At 49.6% G+C, this 18,251-nt stretch overlaps 1 protein-coding gene across 4 annotated transcripts in view; it reads left to right on the top strand.

Annotated features, from left to right (window-relative positions):
- Window positions 1-4,745: 4,745 nt before the first annotated feature.
- Window positions 4,746-18,251, top strand: part of MVB12B (multivesicular body subunit 12B) — a 189,245-nt gene continuing 175,739 nt past the window's right edge. Inside the window, exon 1 of one of the 4 annotated variants that reach the window (XM_043916832.1) lies at window positions 4,746-5,477. In XM_043916832.1, the coding sequence (XP_043772767.1) occupies window positions 5,394-5,477 (84 nt within the window). In that variant the 5' untranslated portion in view covers window positions 4,746-5,393. Of the gene's footprint in view, window positions 5,478-5,635; window positions 5,811-13,797; window positions 13,949-18,251 lie in introns of those variants that run through there. The other 3 variants (XM_043916833.1, XM_043916834.1, XM_043916831.1) reach the window with 3 other exon arrangements.

Below are 18,251 nucleotides of genomic sequence, written 5' to 3'. Positions count from 1 at the left end.
CTGGTTGCTATTTTCCTTTGTTTGGATGGAGTCAAAGCCAGATCAGTAAAAAGTTCATTGAAGTGGTCTAAGCAAGATAATATGATTTGGAGGAATATTAAAAATATGGAAATAGATCAGTGGATAGAAACAACACATTTATAAGCAGGCATTGCAGGTGGATTCATTACCAACTGAGCCATCAGGGAAGCCGAACTTGTACTAGTGGCCCACAATTTTACGTACTGAAGTTTTACATTATATTTTAATATGTTAGAACAGTATTATTACTGCTCTATGAAGTTTACTTTATATTTTATATTCATTAATAATGTTATTATAATAATAATTTAAAATTATTATTTTTAAAATTTCATAGACATTTTTCCATATTTATCAAGATTAGTTTTAAAATAATTTTGCTATGTTCCATTGCACCCTACCCCCAAAATCACATTGGTTCTTTGATTTGAATTACACTAAATATATAAGTTGAATTCAGAAACTATGTCATCTTTGCAATATTGAGACTTCCTGCTCAGGGATTTGTTATGTTTTTCTGTTACCTAAGAACTTATTTTTAGGTCTTTCAGTAGGTTTTATAGTTTTCTTTCTTATGGGCCTTGACACTTCTTGTTAAGGTATGCCAGGTATTTCATAGTATTCATTGCTAATGGAATATCTTTTTAAAAAGGCATACTTTATAAATGGAAATCACCGTTATTTAGTGTTGTGTTTAGGGGATCCTATAAGTAATACCTTTCTTCCTTTTCTGAATTTGGAAGAAACTGAGGCATAGGAGATAAAAATACTATATTCATTACTGATAAACTTGACTGGAAAATGTAGCTTTTGACCTGAGCCGAGTGGGCTTGCTGTATTTCCTCCTGAAATGGATAGATTTACCTCTATAGAAAGAGGTAGTTCTGGAAATAGTCCACTTACCACATGGTGGAGAGCACATGAAAATATTTGCTTTCTGCAGTCAGCCAAATCCAAAAAGAGAACTCGTAAGCATCTATTCTTGTCCACTTCCTTCTCCCAAATTCACTAGTCAGGCTTCCTCTAGGGTGGAGAGAGGCCATGTTCAGTTCAGTTCAGTGGCTCAGTCGTGTCCGACTCTTTGCGACCCCTGACTGCAGCATGCCAGGCTTCCCTGTCCATCACCAACGCCCAGAGCCTGCTCAAACTCATGTCCATCAAATTGGTGATGCCATCCAACCATCTCATCCTCAGTCATCCCTTCTCCTCCTGCCTTCAATCCTGCCCAGCATCAGGGTCTTTTCAAATGAGTCAGTTCTTTGCATCAGGTGGCCAAAGTATTGGAGTTTCAGCTTTAGTATCAGTCCTTCCAATAAACACCCAAGACTGATCTCCTTTAGGATGGACTGGTTGGATCTCCTTGCCGTCCAAGGGACTCTTAAGAGTCTTCTCCAACACCACAGTTCAAAAGCATCAATTCTCCAGCACTCAGCTTTCTTTATGTCCAACTCTCACATCCATACATGACTACTGGAAAAACCACAGCTTTGACTAGACAGACCTTTGTTGGCAAAGTAATGTCTCTGCTTTTTAATATGCTGTCTAGGGTGATCGTAACTATTCTTCCAAGGAGCAAGCATCTTTTAATTTCATGGCTACAGTCACCATCTACAGTGATTTTGGAGCCCCCCAAAATAAAGTCTGTCACTATTTCCATTGTTTCCCATCTATTTGCCATGAAGTGATGGGACCAGATTCCATGATCTTACTTATCTGAATGATGAGTTTTAAGCCAACTTTTTCACTCACCTCTTTCACTTTCACCAAGAGGCTCTTTAGTTCTTCGCTTTCTGTCATAAGGGTGATATCATCTGTATATCTGAGGTTATTGATATTTCGCCCTGCAATCTTGATTCCAACTTGTGCTTCATCCAGCCCAACATTTTGCATGATGTACTCTGCATATAAGTTAAATAAGCAGGGTGATCATATACAGCCTTGATGTACTCCTTTGCTGATTTAGAACCAGTCTGTTGTTCCATGTCTAGTTCTAACTGTTGCTTCTTGACCTGCATACAGATTTCTCAGGAGGCAGGTAAGGTGTTCTGGTATTCCCATCTCTTTAAGAATTTTCCACAGTTTGTTATGATCTACACAGTCAAAGGCTTTGGTGTAGTCAATAAAGCAGAAGTAGATATTTTTCTGGAACACTCTTGCTTTCTCAATGATCTCAACATCCAAAAGTGGATTTTGTCAATTTGATCTCTGGTTCCTCTGCCTTTTCTAAATCCAGCTTGAACATCTGGAACTTCACAGTTCACATACTGTTGAAGCCTGGCTTGGAGAATTTTGAGCATTACTTTGCTAGTGTGTGAGATGAATGCAATTGTGTGGTAGTCTGAACATTCTTTGGCATTGCCTTTCTTTGGGATTGGAATAAAAATTGACCTTTTCCAGAGAGAGGCCATGAGTCTTTCTCTAATGGAAGTTTCTCTTTATGAAAAGAAGCCTTTTCCTTTAGCATTTAGGAAAACCATTGGTTTTGGTTTTTATCTTATAACTAGGCACTTTACTAAAGTCTCTAAGCTTTTTAGTTGATTCCCTTCAATTTTTATGTTTAGGTATGTATTGACATCATGAACAAATAATGACAAGTTTGTCTTTTCCCATTATTTATATTTCTAATTTTTCTTATTGTATTGGCTTTGGTTTGCAGCAATTATAGTAGGCATTCTTGTTTTGTTTCTGACTAAAATGAGAATGCCGTTTCACCATTAAATATGTTTATGGGTGACTTCTGATAAGTAAACTTTGTCATGTTAAGAAGCTTAAATATTCTTCCTAGTTTATTAAGGGTTTTTTTTTTTTTAAAGAAAATTATAAGCTATTGGTGCTGAATTTATCAAATATTTTAAAAGTGTCTCTTCTGTTGATAATATCCTGTGATTTATTTTTCTTACCAATGAAATGAATTTACAGTCACTAATGTTGAATCATCCTTGTACTTTTGGGATAAATCTTGCCAGATTATGGTGGATTTTGAGTTGTTTTAGAACAAGCTGGATTCAGATTGCTAAAATTTTATTTAGTAGTTTTGCAACTACTATATACTTAAGCAGATTGGTCTATCTATAAGAGGAATGATTCACAGGTTAGAGATTAATTGGTGAACTTTGAAAAGGTGGTCCTGGCTCAGATGAGTTTGGGAAATACCAGGTTTCTTTACTCTTGGAGATCACAGAGACCTTAATAATACTTACTGTGATACTTTAAAAGGTAGACTGTATGTGGCATGCAGCACTTTCTCAAGTTATTTGACTGAAGAACCTCCTTTTCAAAAAAACATGTATTAAATTCTCTGGAGACTAGTGTTCTGAAACTAGCCTGTAATTCTCCTTTTTGGTATTATCTCTGTCAGTTTTGGTATCAGTTATGCTAAACTTGAGAAGTGAAATGGGAAACTTTTTTCTTCTGTGTAACAGTTTAAATAACATAGAGATTATTTGTCCCTTAATGGTTTGCTAGAACTTTCCTGTAAAACCATCTGAACCAGTGGCATTTCTGAGTGATAAAAATGCTTAGAATGCACACACTAGGAAGGCTTCCCCATAGGACATTTCCCTCAACAATCAGTTCTTCCGAACACCTTTTTCTTTTTTTTTTTAAAGGATCAAACAGCTATTTTAGAAAAGCCTAGAATGTGTGGAAATTAAGACTTGAGACATTAGCAAATTGGTACTAATCAGTCCTGCACGGTCCTCACCTCTAACAAACAGCATGCTGGCACTGCCTCAGAGTGCCTTGCTGGGGCTGTGCAGGGCATTTTTGGTTAAGGGTGCAGAGCTGGCACCACCAACTAGCCACTCTAGCTGAAGGCCAAGCTCTGGATCCTTCTCCTCATCCAGTTCCATTTTATCTTCTGGTTTGTACCTTTTCCCAAGTACTGTAGGGCCATAGGTCAGCTTAAACTTTCAGATACTTCCCCTAAGCTAGCTTCACAGTCCTTGCTCTGGTCCTCTGTGGGGTAGCATAAGAGGGAGACAGATATTGCTAGGAATTTGGGGTCAGTTTGAGAGGCCTGTATTGGCACTGGGGACTGCGGCCAGGCTAAGTTTGTGTTGGGTCAGCTGGGCAGTGGGGTCTCCTGAACCGGAGTGAGCTGAGCTGAAAGATTGGTCTGGGGTCCCGTAAAGCATAGGAGGGCTGAGTGTCCCTGCAAGAGGGGTGTGTGTGTGTGTGTGTGTCCTGTGTGTGTGTGTGTGTCCTGTGTGTGTGTGTGTGTGTGTCCTGTGTGTGTGTGTGTGTGTGTCCTGTGTGTGTCCCTGTCTCTGCAAGAGGTGTGTGGGTGTGTGTGGGGTGTGTAACGTTTATCCCAGATTCCAAGAGGCTGGGCGTCCCTGCAAGAGGTGTGTGGGTGTGTGGGGTGTGTGTGTGTGTCCCTGTCCCTGCAAGAGGCATGTGAGTGTGTGTGGGGTGCGTGTGGGTGTGTAACGTTTATCCCAGGTTCCAAGAGGCCTGGGGGCTTCCGGAAAAGCATAGGAGGGCTGGGTGTCCCTGCAAGGGTGTGTGTATGTGTGTGTGTGTGTAGGAGGGCTGGGTGTCCCTGCAAGGGTGTGTGTGTGTGTGTGTGTGTGTGGAGGAGGGCTGGGTGTCCCTGCAAGAGGGGTGTGTGTGTGTGTGTGTAGGAGGGCTGGGTGTCCCTGCAAGAGGGGTGTGTGTGTGTGTGTGTGTGTGTGTAGGAGGGCTGGGTGTCCCTGCAAGAGGGGTGTGTGTGTGTGTGTCCCTGTCCCTGCAAGAGGCATGTGGGTGTGTGCGGGGTGCGTGTGGGTGTGTAACGTTTATCTCAGGTTCCAAGAGGCCCGGGGGCTTCCAGGGATGTAAGGACTGGTGTAGGGTATAGTGTTATAGTGAGGCCTAGGAGAGCAGAGGGGACTGCGGGTCCCTGGAAAAGACCAGCTTGGGGGAGGGGGAAATCGGGGCCCAGGCTCCAAGAGGCCCGGGGCTCCCTGGGGTCTGGGCCGCGCCGGGGGGCCGCTGCGGACTCTTTGAGAGGCCGGGTCGGCGGCGCCAGGGCCCTCCCCGGGCTAACGGGCCAGGCCGTGGGGGAGGCCGGCGGGGGAGGCGGGGTGCCGACCGGGCGGCGGCGCGGGCTCCGGACGCGAAGGCTCCCGCTCCCTCCTCCCGCCCGAGCCAGCCTCAGGCGCCCGGCGCCTCCCCCGGAGCCAGAGCCAGAGCCGGGAGGCCCGGAGCCCGGCCTGCCGCCGCGGCCCGCGGAGGGAGCCGCAGCCGCCGTTGTCGCCGCTGCCGCCGCCAGGCCGCGCCCCGCCCCTGCCGCCGCCGCCGCCGCCGCCGCTCCCCGGTGAGGCTCGCGCTCGAGCTGCCGGCCCCGCCACCTGGGCCCCGGGCCCGGCCCCTTCCGCGCCGCCCGGGCGATGAGAAGCTGCTTCTGCGTGAGACGGAGCCGGGACCCGCCACCGCCGCAGCCGCCGCCGCCGCCGCCGCCCCAGCGGGGAACAGTTAAGTGAGGGCGGGCGGGCCGGGCGCCGCGGAGGCTCGGCCGAGCCGGCCCTGCTCCTCCGGGGGACGGGCGGGCGGGCGCGGAACCCGGGCCGAGGGGCGGGCGGGCGGGCGGAGCCGGGCTGCGCCGAGGCCTTTCGGGCTCCGTGCCCGGCCAGCCGCGGGGACAGGCCCGGCGGCCTCTGCTCGGCCCTGCGCGCGCCGCGGCTTCGCGTCCTGGCTTGGCCTTGCCGCCGGTAGGCGGGAGGATAGCGCGGGGACCCGGGGGCGAGCAGCGACCCCCTGGGCCGGGGCAGGTGAGGTCGCCGAGAGCCACGTCCGTCCGGTGAAAGGTGAGGCGGGCCACATGTGCCGGGGCGCGGCGGCCACCTGCACAGACCTGGACCGTCGTTTCACTGGCGGGGCCCGGGGTCCACTCTCTATGGTCACGTGGGTGCCAAGCAGATTGCACCTGAGCCTCGGGCATGATCTGCGGCTTTATCTGTGACCTGAGCAGAGCAGAGAGGACAGCCAAACTCCAGGGCACCTGTCTGCAGGGTGACGTGCTGGTCGAGGCACCCAGGACCCAGAGTACCATCCTTGAAGGGTGGTGAGCCTGTTGATGGTCATGGCATGGGGACTCCAGTGCAAGTGAGGCTCAGGGGCAGGGACCAAGTGAAGAAGGCAGACCCATGAGCATCTTTGTCCTCTTTGTTACCAACACACAACTCTTTCTAGATCATCAGCCTTTCCCAACCATTAAAAATGATTCTTGTATTCTCTACCCCTCCACAGCCTCTTCAGCCTGGCCCAGAGGAAGGCCCACTGGAGGGCAAAAAGGGAATGGCTGTTGCCCCTTCTCTGCTCCCTGCCCCCACCCATGAACCAGCCCTCGCTCAGTTTTCTGCCACAAGCAGACAGCAAGCTGGAATCTCTTTAGAGGCCTTTGTCTCTGGTGGTTCCTTCTCAATATAATCTCATTGTACATTTCTGGACAGCTGGCTGGATCTCATCTCATTTTAACAGGGCAAGAAAATCATATCAGCTGCACCAGAAAAACCTTAGAAAAGTTAGGAGATGAGCTCAGTGGAAGTCTAGACTAACTCAAAAACTCAGTGTACTCAGAAAGTTAGCACAGGAGACAGGTGACACCTTTCTTGCTTGCGGGAAATTGAACTGGCTATTTCAAGATGTTGTGCCTTGCATAGAATATTTAAATGGGGCCTCTGAGAGACGGGGCCTCTTCTGGGACCTGGGCACCAAGACCTGTGCAAAGCAGTTGACATAGCAATTACTGGTTCACTTGAGCCCAGAATCACCTTCTCTAATCCGCATTTTTCATTCCTTCCTTCTAGCTTTTAGGCCAGACTCCTGATTTACCCTAAAGGCATTTCTCTGCTTTGCCTCCTTTCCACTGGTGAGCTTTTCCCCCATTTCTAGATGGAAGAGTACACCATGATTAAATGCAAGGACGTCAGAATTAGACCTCAGCTTATGCCTTGGCTCTCCTTATTGTGTGTTCTTACTCAAATTAGTGAACTTTTCTGAGCCTCAGTTTCCTCATCTGTAGAGTGAGGCTCATGATAGTATGTATCTCATAGGATTATAGTAAGAAGTAAGAGAAATGTAACAGAAGTGCTCAGCTCTGTGCCTGCCACAGGGCAAGTGGTCAGTAAAAATTAGTGGTTAGTATTCAGGGTTTGTTAACTGGTTAATCAGAAGAGTAGCTTCAATATGTTTAGTGTGCTTCTCTGTTAGTGGTTGTTATTGAGGGCCACTAGGAAAGGATGGGCACAGAAGGCAATGGCACCCCACTCCAGGACTCTTGCCTGGAAAATCCCATGGATGGAGGAGCCTGGTAGGCTGTGATCCATGGGGTCGCTAAGAGTCAGACACGACTGAGTGACTTCACTTTCACTTTTCACTTTGACGCATTGGAGAAAGCAATGGCAACCCACTCCAGTGTTCTTGCCTGGAGACTCCCAGGGACGGGGGATCCTGGTGGGCTGTCGTCTATGGGGTTGCAGAGAGTCGGATACGAATGAAGCGATTTAGCAGCAGCAGCAGCAGCAGGAAAGGATGGGAGTAGAAAGAACACTGGACTTGGAATCTGGGGATATCTCCTGGAACCTAGGTAACCCTAGGCTAGTCATGGAACCTCCTGGGACCTTTCAGAATCGCCATTTGCTTATTTATTAAAGAGACCTAAATGTAAAACCTGCCCTGTAAGGCTGAACGAGCTAAGGTATGTGAATGTGTGCGACACTGTGGAGGGGGTGGGGGGATCCTCACTAAATTTAAGTGGGATCTAACCCTAACCCCTAGTCAGTTAACTAGGGGTCTAAGACCCTAGTTTTGTGGGTCTGCCATTTTGACAATTTGTTGTGGGTGGGAGGGGCTGGAAGAAAAACAATGCAAGAATATCTTGCCGTACATTTTACAAAACCACAGGACCACATGAGCACATTGTGATCTGCTCTCAGGGCCTTGGAAGGGGTGAGTGGGGGCTGGGGGCGGGGCATCTGAATCCAAGCATCCTGGGCCCTGCTGCCATGGCAGGTTGAAAGTGCTCCATGCCTCGTGCTCAGAGCGCGGCGTCCTTGCCACACGGAAAAGCAATGATGGTGCTGGAGTCAAGCATGGGAAATGTCAAAGGTGCTGTTACGACGACGAAGATAACAAACGACTGCATGGCTGGATGCGATGGGCTGCGAACACTGCGTTTAGTTGGCTGCGGCTGAGTGAGCAGGGTCTTGTTTGCCCGTTGGGTTGTGGGAGGGGAGGCCTGGGTTCCCTGAATGAGCTGCTTCTCTGCAGGCTGTCCTGGCTCGATCTGAGGCTCTCCATGGCCTGCGGTGCCTGGCCCCACTGGCTCTCCTTGGCCTCCTGCTCACTGGGCCACCACTGGGAATTGTGGTTTCCCTGAGTTGTCTGCACTGTTTGCAGTGGAGCTGCCTGCCTCAGATCTCTTCTCCCCCACTGCTTGGGAGGCAGGGTGTGCTTGACATTACCTCTTTGCTGGGGACATCCTGTGGGCAAGCGTTGGTTTACACGACACACTTCTGGCGAGATGCAGAGCTTGTGTAGGCTGAAATGTGAGAGGCCTGTGGGCCCAGAGCCCAGGGGTCACATACTCGAGCTTTGTAGCTGCTCAGACTCCCCTGAAAACTGGAGGGCCATCTTGTTGGGCCTGTGGCTATGAGATTGTTCTACACACGCAGATTTTTTTTTCAGGTACTGATCGGCCCAGCAAAATGTTCAAAAGAATATCCTTTGATCCTTTATGAGAGAGAAATAAATGAATTCTTAATGAGCTAAGTATCCCTAGAATGTTTATTGAAATGCAGATCCCAAGGCCTCAAACCCAGACTTTGAATCAGAATATCTGGGGAAGGGGCCCCAGAATCTGCCTGTTGAATAAGAATCTTAGGTTGTACTTAATGCTTACTGAAATTTGAGGACCACAGTTACAGATGCTTTTTAAAAATACGGTGAAACACACAAAATAAAATTTGCCATCCTAATTTGCTACCTAATGCATTGGTGGCATTAAGTACATTCCTGTTGTTGTACAACTAACGGCTAGAACTTTTTCATTTTGCAAAACTGAAACTCTGTACAGTTGACCCTTGAACAACATGCATATGAACTGCGCAGGTCCACTTACACATGGAAGTTTTTCATTAATAACTGTTGCAGTACTACACCTTCCCCAGTAAGTTGAACCCCCAGTATGGGAGGGACCATGCATTTGGAGGGCCACCTATAAGGTATATTCGGATTTCCGACGACTTGGAGAGTTGGTATTCCTAACTCCTGCATTGAAGTGCCATCTGTGCTCATGACGCAACTCCCATTTTCTCCTCCTCCAGCATCTGGCAACCACCATTCCACTTTCTATTAATTTGACCACTCTGAGTACCTCATACCTCATATAAACGGAATCATGTAGTATTTGTCTTTTTGTGACTATCTTATTTCACTTAGCATAACAACTTCAGTGTTCATCCACACTGTAGCATGTGTCAGAATTTCCTTCCTTTTTAGCAATAGTACTCCATTGTATGTAAAGACCCCATTTTACTTATCCATTTATCTGTCTGTGGTTACTTGGGTTACTTCCACCTTTTGGCTATCATGAATAATACTGCTGTGAACATAAACAAATATCTCTTCAATACTCTGTATCCAGTTCTTTTGGGTATACATCCAGAAGTGGAATTGCCAGATCATGTAGTCATTCTATTTTTAATTTTTTGAGGAATCACCATACCATTTTCCATAGTTGCTGCATCTACTTTTCCACCAAGAGTGCCCCAGGTTTCCAATTTTTCCACATCCTCAGCTATACTAATTTTCTGGTTTTTGCCAGTAACCATTTTGGAGGGCATGGCAACCCCTTCCAGTATTCTTACGTGGAGAATCCCCATGAACAGAGGAGACTGGTGGGCTATAGTTCATGGAGTTGCAAAGAGTCGGACTAAGTGACTAAGCGTAGCACAGTAACTGTCTTCAGGGGTCTGAGATGATATCTCACTGTGGTTTTGGTTTGCATTTCCCTAATGAGTAATGACACTGAACATCTTTTCAGATGCTTTTTGGACATCTGTATATCTCCCTTGGAGAAAAGCCTTTTCAAGTCCTTTCCCCCTTTTTTTTCATCAAGTTATTTGCTTTTTGTTATTGCTTTGTTGTAGGAGTTCCTTATAGACTTGGATTTTAACCTCACATACATTCTGTTTGTTTGTTTTTCTTTCGTTTATTTTTGGCTGCACTGGGTCTTCATTGCTGCATGTAGACTTTCTTCAGTTTCAGTGTATGGACTTCTCACTTTGGTGCTTCTCTTGTTGCTGAGCACAGGGTCTAGAGCACAGGCTCAATAATCGTGATGTATGGGCTTAGTTGCCCCTTGGCATGTGGGATCTTCCCAGACCAGGGATCAAACCCATATGCCCCACATCGCAAAGTGAAAAGTGAAAGTAAAAGTTGCTCAGTCGTGTCCAACTCTTTGCAACCCCATGGACTGTATAGTCCATGGAATTCTCCAGGCCAGAATACTGGAGTGGGTAGCCTTTCCCTCCTCCAGGGGATCTTCCCAACCCAGGGATCAAACCCAGGGCTCTTGGCATTGCAGGCGGATTCTTTACCAGCTGAACCACAAGAGAAGCCCAAGAATACTGGAGTGGGTAGCCTATCCCTTCTCCAGGGGATCTTCCCGATCCAGGAATTGAACCAGGATTTCCTGCATTGCTGTCAGATTCTTCACCAACTGAGCTGTCAGGGAAGCGCGCATTGCAAGGCAGATTCTTAACCACTGGACCACCAAGGAAGCCTGGATTTTTAGCCTCTTATCAGATATATATGGTCTGCAAATATTTTCTCCCATTCTTTTGATGGAAGTTCTACAAGTTCTTTATATACTTTAAAACCCTGTAAAGAAAACATTATGCATTGTTCCAGTTTTATAGGAGTGGAAACTTAGGCCTAGTTCAGTTTGCCTGCCTGCGGTCACACAGCTGTGTCAGAGTTGCAGCTCAAGCCCTGGTTCCTGTGAGTCCAAAGCGCACACCTTTTCTATTCCTCTACTTTACCACCCAGCCCTCCCCTGAGCTAACAGCGTAAAGAGGCCCTGCCGGGTCCACAGGAGGTGGCGATGGCTTGAGAAGTGTTCAGCTTCAGGAGAGGAAATGGGAACCCAAGGCTTGGGAATCTCCCTTCCGACTACTGGGGCGCTCCTTCCTGTAGATCCTCATCATTACTTAGACCTTAGAAGAAGCAGAGAAGTGCAGACAGGTTTTGAACGGTTTTGTTTGTTGAAGCATTTCACAAGCTTATTTCAGAGCCCCTCTGCTACTCACAGTTTCCCAGACAGTCCGGCCCGTTCATGCCGCCGCTGTTGCCTCGTCTTCTACCCGCACTCCTCGCAGTCCTCCGCACCCTCTGTCTTTCAGGAAGGCCAGCTCCTTGAGCGCACCCCCACCCCCTGCCCCAGCAGGAGGGGGTGTCCCCTTCATTTACGGTTCCTTTCTTTGAGGACATCTCCTCCAGCCCCGGGGGTGGTGGCCATGACTCACCTGTCGCTGTGCCACCCAGCACAGTGCCGCCGCACCCGGGCAGTGCATTGTCCAGTCTCTGCCCCAGCCCAGACCAATCAGAGCAGAACCTGGGGGGTAGCTGTAGTTTTTACAAAGACCTCACGGGGAGTCTTCACAGAGCCCCCTGCCAGGTCCTCATCCAGCCCACTCGCTGGATCTAAGGCAGACCCACTTCTGGAACTGCCCAGAGTACCGGGGTCCCACCTCCCTTGGTCGGCAGGTGGCTCAGCCCTGGAGCTGTGGCGTTTGTCCTGCACCAGGCTCAGTGACCCCAGCGGGGCACTGTCACCATTGCCCCTGCTGCTTTACATGCTCCTTAGTCCAATGGAACACAGACAGTTCTGAGAGAAGGACAGGGACTTCATTTATCCATCCTCCCATCCGTCCATCCATTTATCCATAGTCTATTTATTGATGATGCAAATTTATTGAGTATTCACTATAGACTAGGTACTATGATGGGCATATACCTTTGAACAATGAATGCTCTGCTTGGGAAAGTGTTGTAACCTTCTGAGAGGCAAGACCGTGTTTCTTTATGTGTGTGTGTGTGTGTGTGTGTGTGTGTGTGTGTGTGCATGTGTGCCCATGTGCTAAGGTCATGTCCTTGGACAACATCAGGATTCTTAGTGACAGCATCTGTCTGGCTGGGCAGTGAGGAAGGTTTGGGTGAATGGGAGATATGACCCAGAGTTTGAATGATGGGGTGGGTGCCATAGGGGAGGAACTGGGTGCCCTTGGGAAACCTGTGTTAGGGAGGGAAAGACTGAAGGACTTACTCTGAGGCTGTTCCCCATGGATTATGACCTTCAGGTTCCTTCTTCCCTTCCTCCCTCCCCGCCTCAATTTCCTTCCTTCATCAAACATCCCATGAGTACCTACTGCCTTGTTCTCAGACTTTGGACTGTGGACCAGCTGTTTCAGCATCTACCGGGATCTTGTTAGAAATGCAGCTTTTCAGGCACTGAGTCAGCATCTCGGGGAGTGGGTGTAGGACTCTGTTTTCATGAATTCTCTAGGTGTCTCAAGCATGCTAGAGTTGGAGAACGTCGGGCTTCCCGTCTTCATCGCTGCTCCACACTCAGTACAAGAGCTTTCCACAAACATTTGTGGGCTGACTGTTGTGTACCACATCCTGTTCGGCACTAGGGATGTGGAGATGCCCCAGGGGGAGGATGGCGAGGTCAGCCAGGTTGAAGGTATCAATGGGACACGCAGGTGACAATAGCCAGCAGGGCACCAGATACACATATCTGAGTCTCAGGAGAAAAATCCCAGCCTTGGAGGTAATTTGGAAGTCATCAGCACACACAGATAGAATGATTACATGACCAAAGAAACTCTTAAGGTCCATGTGAAAGTCAAGAGTGCGGGTGGTGATGAGGTGGGGTGTCTACTGACCTGAAGCCAGGTGTTCTGACAGTTCTGGCCTCAGGGCCCATTTGTCCAATGTCGAGGTGACATGTTAGCATTTTTACTCAGCAGACACTTTGGCCATCAAGCTAAGGCTGTGACCGTTTCCTGTCACTGAATATTAGGCAAATGGCCGGCCGGCTCTTGGGCCTCCTGGGATGGTTTCATTTGTAGGGCGTCTGCCTTCCATGGGGGTCCGCCTTCTGCCTTCTCTCCAGGGGGCACTATGGCACTAAGACCTGATGGGAGTGGGTAGGGACGACCTTCACCTGCAGTAACTGTGAGCAAGTCGGGGAGGGGCTCACAGTGTACTGGAGAATGCCCCTTCCTCCCCTCCTCCCCAACACCAGGCTCCCTGGTTTTGCAGAGCTGGGCCTGTAGGGGCAGGCCTTTGGCCACAGCCATGCTGTAGAACTTGATCTGGATTTATTTTGGGAGAGTGTATATTGGGATCCAGCACTGGCACTGTAATTCAGCTACCCAAACTCCAGGCCCACCTCACATGGTTTATGATAAATCTGTTTGGCTATCAAATGGTTAATGCCAGTCTAAGCAGAGGTCTGATGGGGTGGATGCATTTGTACACCAGATTCTTCTATTAGAAGTAACAGACTTTTACTGGAAAAAAAGGAAGTGCTCGCCATTGTTAATTCCCTGGCTGGAAAGTTCTTTGTGATCCAGAGGAGCTTAGGAAAATACTTGCTTTCATTCCCCAGTATCTTAGCAGCCTTCCCAGCAGCCTGTGGCCTGTTGCCACCAGATCGTACTCGACAGCATTTGTCAGAACGATTTGGTTTCTGACTGGTCACTTGGATCAAATGTCCAGGCCAAAGTACAGGAGGCACCAGGAGGCTATCCTGAGGTTCCACAGTGGCCGCCTCTCAGCCTGTGTGCGCTATCCCTATAGGTGGTGCCCAGAGCCGGCTGGCCGTCTGCCTGGGTGCCGCATGGACCCTGACCTCAGCCTGCAGTCTCCTGAGGAGGTAGGGCTCTGCATGCGCCACGGCTGCCTGCGGTGGCCGGGTTTGGTTATTTGTGTGTGTTGTGGGTACACGGGTGAAGCCTAGCCACCGACTTCCTCCCCTGTCCTTCTGTCCCCTGCTTAAGATATGTTAGCAGGAAGGAACCGGTAGTTATGGGGTAACAGAGACGAGCAGGGGTTCCTGCAGCCCACCGGCACCACCGAGCTGCTGGGAAGCAGGCGGAGAGCTGCCCCACGCCGGCCAGGGGCCAGCTGCAGCTTTTCCTCAGGGAGGCTTTGCTCTTTGGCCATTTCCCACGAGGAGTGAAATATTTATGCACTGCTTTTCCCCAGCCCTGCAAGCTGGTAGATGTGGGCAGACAGTTTATGTCTTTTCTGCCCTTGACTTTGAATTTCAGACAATCCGATCACAAGTTCATCCTTCTGTAGAGACTTAATTAACCCACTGGTTTTGTCATTTCAATCCCAGTAGCCCTATTTAACCTGCCCCGCCCCCCCCCCCCCCCCCAGTACTTTGACCCCCCCCCCCCCCCAGTACTTTGATATTACTCTCCTCCAACGCTGTGTGCGAGTCCCACCTTCAGACCTGGTGGGCAGCACAGGCTCTGCTTCTGAGCCGGTCTTCCTTCCTTGCCCTGGGTTCCTGCTGTGCCTCCTTTGAAGGCAGCATCCCCTGCCCCCCAGCAGTTGTTGCCTCCCCCCCAAAAGTGCTTTAAACTCCTCGGCTCACACCCTACCCTGCTGCTGGAAGGGCCTTGGTGGAGAGAGGTCTGAGCTCTGTTAGTTAGGTTTTGATTTCAGTACAGGAGTTGATAAAACGAGATAAACCCCAGGCTCACAGGGCCGGGGAAATTAAACAGAGATGATATCAAAGTTCCCCTGAGTTTTCAACTGTGATTCAGTAGCTTAGTTTTCTCCCAGACTGCGGCCGGGAGGCACGCCTTTGATTCTGAAACAATGTTCAGCATCAGTTAAGCCCAGCACTGCTGACTTTTAGGGATTAAGCACACTGTCATAGTAATTCTTTGATCAGTTACAAGGGAGCGGTGTGCTGTCTGTGTGAAGGGGCTTTATAGGTAAAGTTCATTTCTCTGTGAACCTGGGGTGACAGCCTTGGTGAGGTGCTGCCGTGCTCGGGGGCTGGGACCTCCCCCGGGCACTGTTTGCTGCACACGCAGGAAGCTCTTCTCTTACCCAGTGTTGTTGGAGGGAACTCACTGAGCACAGCTGGAAAAAATCCTGCTGGCCTGGAAAACACACCTCACCCTAACTGGCCCCATCTGGTCCCTCAGTCCCAGGAAGTACCACACACACACACACTCTCTCTCTCTCTCTCATTCTCTCTCACTCTTCATCCCAGTTCCTCAGTCCCAGGATGTACAACACACACACACACTCTCATCCTCTCGCTCGCTGTCTCTCTCTTTCTCCCCCTGCCTCGTGGAGAAATCCTCTCGGGACAGTCACAGGCACAGCTGCCCAGACCGAGGCTCTGTAGCCCCCAGCCTTGGCGATGGTCCAAGTGAGGCTGGCTGCACGCGCCGGGCAGACAGGGACCAGACGCCCTGTGAGGTTAAGCTAGGAGGCCCGGGTCAAGGTCAGTGCTGCCAGGGTACTCTCTACTCTTCCGACCCCGCCCGCGATCAGACATGACTCCCAGGTGCTGCTACATCATCATTCCTTCCCCGACGTTTCCTGGAAATCCACTAGGAGGTTGGCTCCTCTCTAGAGTTCTCAGAAATCTCAGTCTCTGTCTTCTTGTCATCTAAAACACCGGGTGAACTTTTGGCTTTTCCTACAGAGACCCTCCTTGAAGCCACAGCTGAGGCAGTAGAAGTTTCCCGCTATCCCCTGCCCCCAACTCCGTTGGGCCTGCAACTTGCAGTTGATAATGGAGGCCCCCCCCCACCACCCTTGTGCTGTTGATTGTGCTCACACCCTGCTATACATCACCCCCTTCCCTCCTCTGCAGCACGCGGGTTTCCCTCATTAGGCCTAAATTTACCTCTGTCCTACACAAACATGGCCTTAGCTCATTTTTATTGCTGTAAATTATTTATGAGGGAAATGTTGCATCTCGAAACTGAGGTGTGAGGAAAATTAATCCCATGTTACTTTTATCTCTCAATACTTTTCTCCCCCTCGCTTCATTTACTGGGTTACTGCTAGAGAAGGGAGAGCTTTGGCATTTTAAAATATAATTGGTTCTGAGAGCGCTTTCTTAATCAGGTATGGGATGGGAAGTTGGGTCTCTCTCTGCCCAGTGTGTGGAAAGTAGACCAGACCGGGGAGGGTCAGAGGCCCCTGGGGCTCTGCCTTCTGCCAGCCCATAGCATCTGAGAACTCCAGGCCTCTGTTTCTTTCCTCTAAAACAGGGATTAATATGCTTCAGTCCCCTTCCTAGGTGTGGTGTGAGCATCCGTTGAGAAGGAGCCGGAGAAAGCTTTTTTGGTAATTGCAGGGCACTGCTCAGATGCGGGGAGGTGTGTTGGTGCGTTCTGTGTGCAGCTAGAATTTGGAGCTGGACGTGGATGCCGGGCTGGGCAAAGAGCTGAGGGGGACGCCCGTTGTTGCAAGCAGGCCTGGCATTTTCTGCTTCAGCCCAGTGTCAGCGTCTTGCGAGACAGGTTAATGGTGGTCTTAAACACCCCGACTCCTCTGCCCCTCTCCCCAGGCAGCTCTGCTCTGCAGCTCCCCCCCCCACTCACCCACCCCCATTAATGGCCTCTTCTCCCCTTCGCCGAGGCCTGGCCTGTGACCCGGGCAGCCGCGGTGCCATCCCTTCGGGCTGGAGGCTCCGCGCAGCCCGGGGAGCGCCGAGTGCTAGTTAATAAATGGCCTTTTGTGAGGAAGGTCAATTGAAGTGACGGTAGAGACGCTGTTAAGAGTAATTTGCAGTCAGAAAATATGTAATTCAGAGCAAGAAGCTCTGAGTGATTGCCTCTGCCATGGATATCTTGGGCGTTTCTCATTAAAAGCTTCCTTTGCTGGTGGTGGCGCTTTCTTCCGCCGCCCCAGCGAGGAGTCATTTGTCTGTATTTCACAAAGGCTGCTGGATCCCCCAGGGCACTGCCACTGGGGGGGGGGGGGGGGGGGTGTGTGTTGGGGGTGGGGGGAGGCGTGCATCTGAGATGCTCAGTGCTAATGCCCTGCCCGCCGCATCCTCCCAGCCTGCAGGCCCGCCGCCCGCTGCCCGCCGGCCGGCTCCTTTGTCTGCTCGGGAGGCCGCCCGCAGCCATCTTGGGGCCCGGTGCCCGGCTGCCCAGTGCATTGTGGGAGCAGCGGCGTCAGCACCACCACCCCCGCCCCACCCCCGCAACTTGCACGCACTGCAGATCAGAGGAGGCGGTTGGTACCTGGACCAGGATGCAGTGACCCGAGGACGGGGCATCTCTCAGCTAATAAAACATTTCTTATTTATTCCCATGCTCCCCGCCCCCCACCTCAGATAGTAGAGGCAGCACTATCTTAATAATAATAAAAACTTACCTCTCACGTTCTTTATTAAATTCACAGCATGATATTTTAGCACTGGCAGAATCCAGTGCCTTCTGTTAATGAGTTGTTAATTGCAAAGCATTTCGGTAACCAACAGCAGGTATACCAGTATTTTGCTAAGGGCAGCGACGTTATTTCCCTGTTAACCAAGAATACCGAGTTTTCCACGTGAAGTACTTTTTGATCAGTGCTTTGCTTTGGATTCCGCTGGTGCAGATAGTGAATTCTAAACCTTCCTGACTGGGGGCTTCCCTGCGGATTCATTCAGTAAATATTCACTTAGTGCCTACTGTGTGCAGGAAGCACTGAGCCCTGTGCTTTATGCAGATAAACCCGCCTGGTAAATGAGATCTGAAAACAGAAAACGATTCAGTGATGCAGTGTGATGTCCTGCCCCCCTGCCCTTTACTTCCAGATGCTTATTTTCAGTAGAATTAAGTAAAGCTTAACTTAGTTTGACTTTTGTCATAAACAGAAGCTGAGAATGTGGCTGCTGCCAGGCGCTTCCTAGCCTTGATCAGGGAATTAGCTCCCTGGCACTGACGAGCCTGTTTCCGGACCCTTTCGTGGGTTCCAGGGAATGCTGATTACACAGTGACTTGCATACCGCCCTCTGGTTGTTTCTACCTAGGAGGCTGTAGTCCTTTTTAATGGCCTCCGCCTTTTCTGATTCTAGGCTGAGAACTTAAAATATTCCTACTGGCTGCCTAGTTAGACAAGAGTGTTTGGTTTGCTGTAGCAGCAGTAACCAGCCTTGAGAGATCTGACAGAACTACAGCCAGTGGAATGTAATCGCTGCAGAAGGA

This window comes from Cervus elaphus, chromosome 11, assembly GCF_910594005.1.
Source record: "Cervus elaphus chromosome 11, mCerEla1.1, whole genome shotgun sequence".
Classification (NCBI taxonomy): Eukaryota; Metazoa; Chordata; class Mammalia; order Artiodactyla; family Cervidae; genus Cervus; species Cervus elaphus.
The sequence above is the reverse complement of the archived record's forward strand: the minus strand, read 5'-3'. Positions and strand labels throughout refer to the sequence as shown.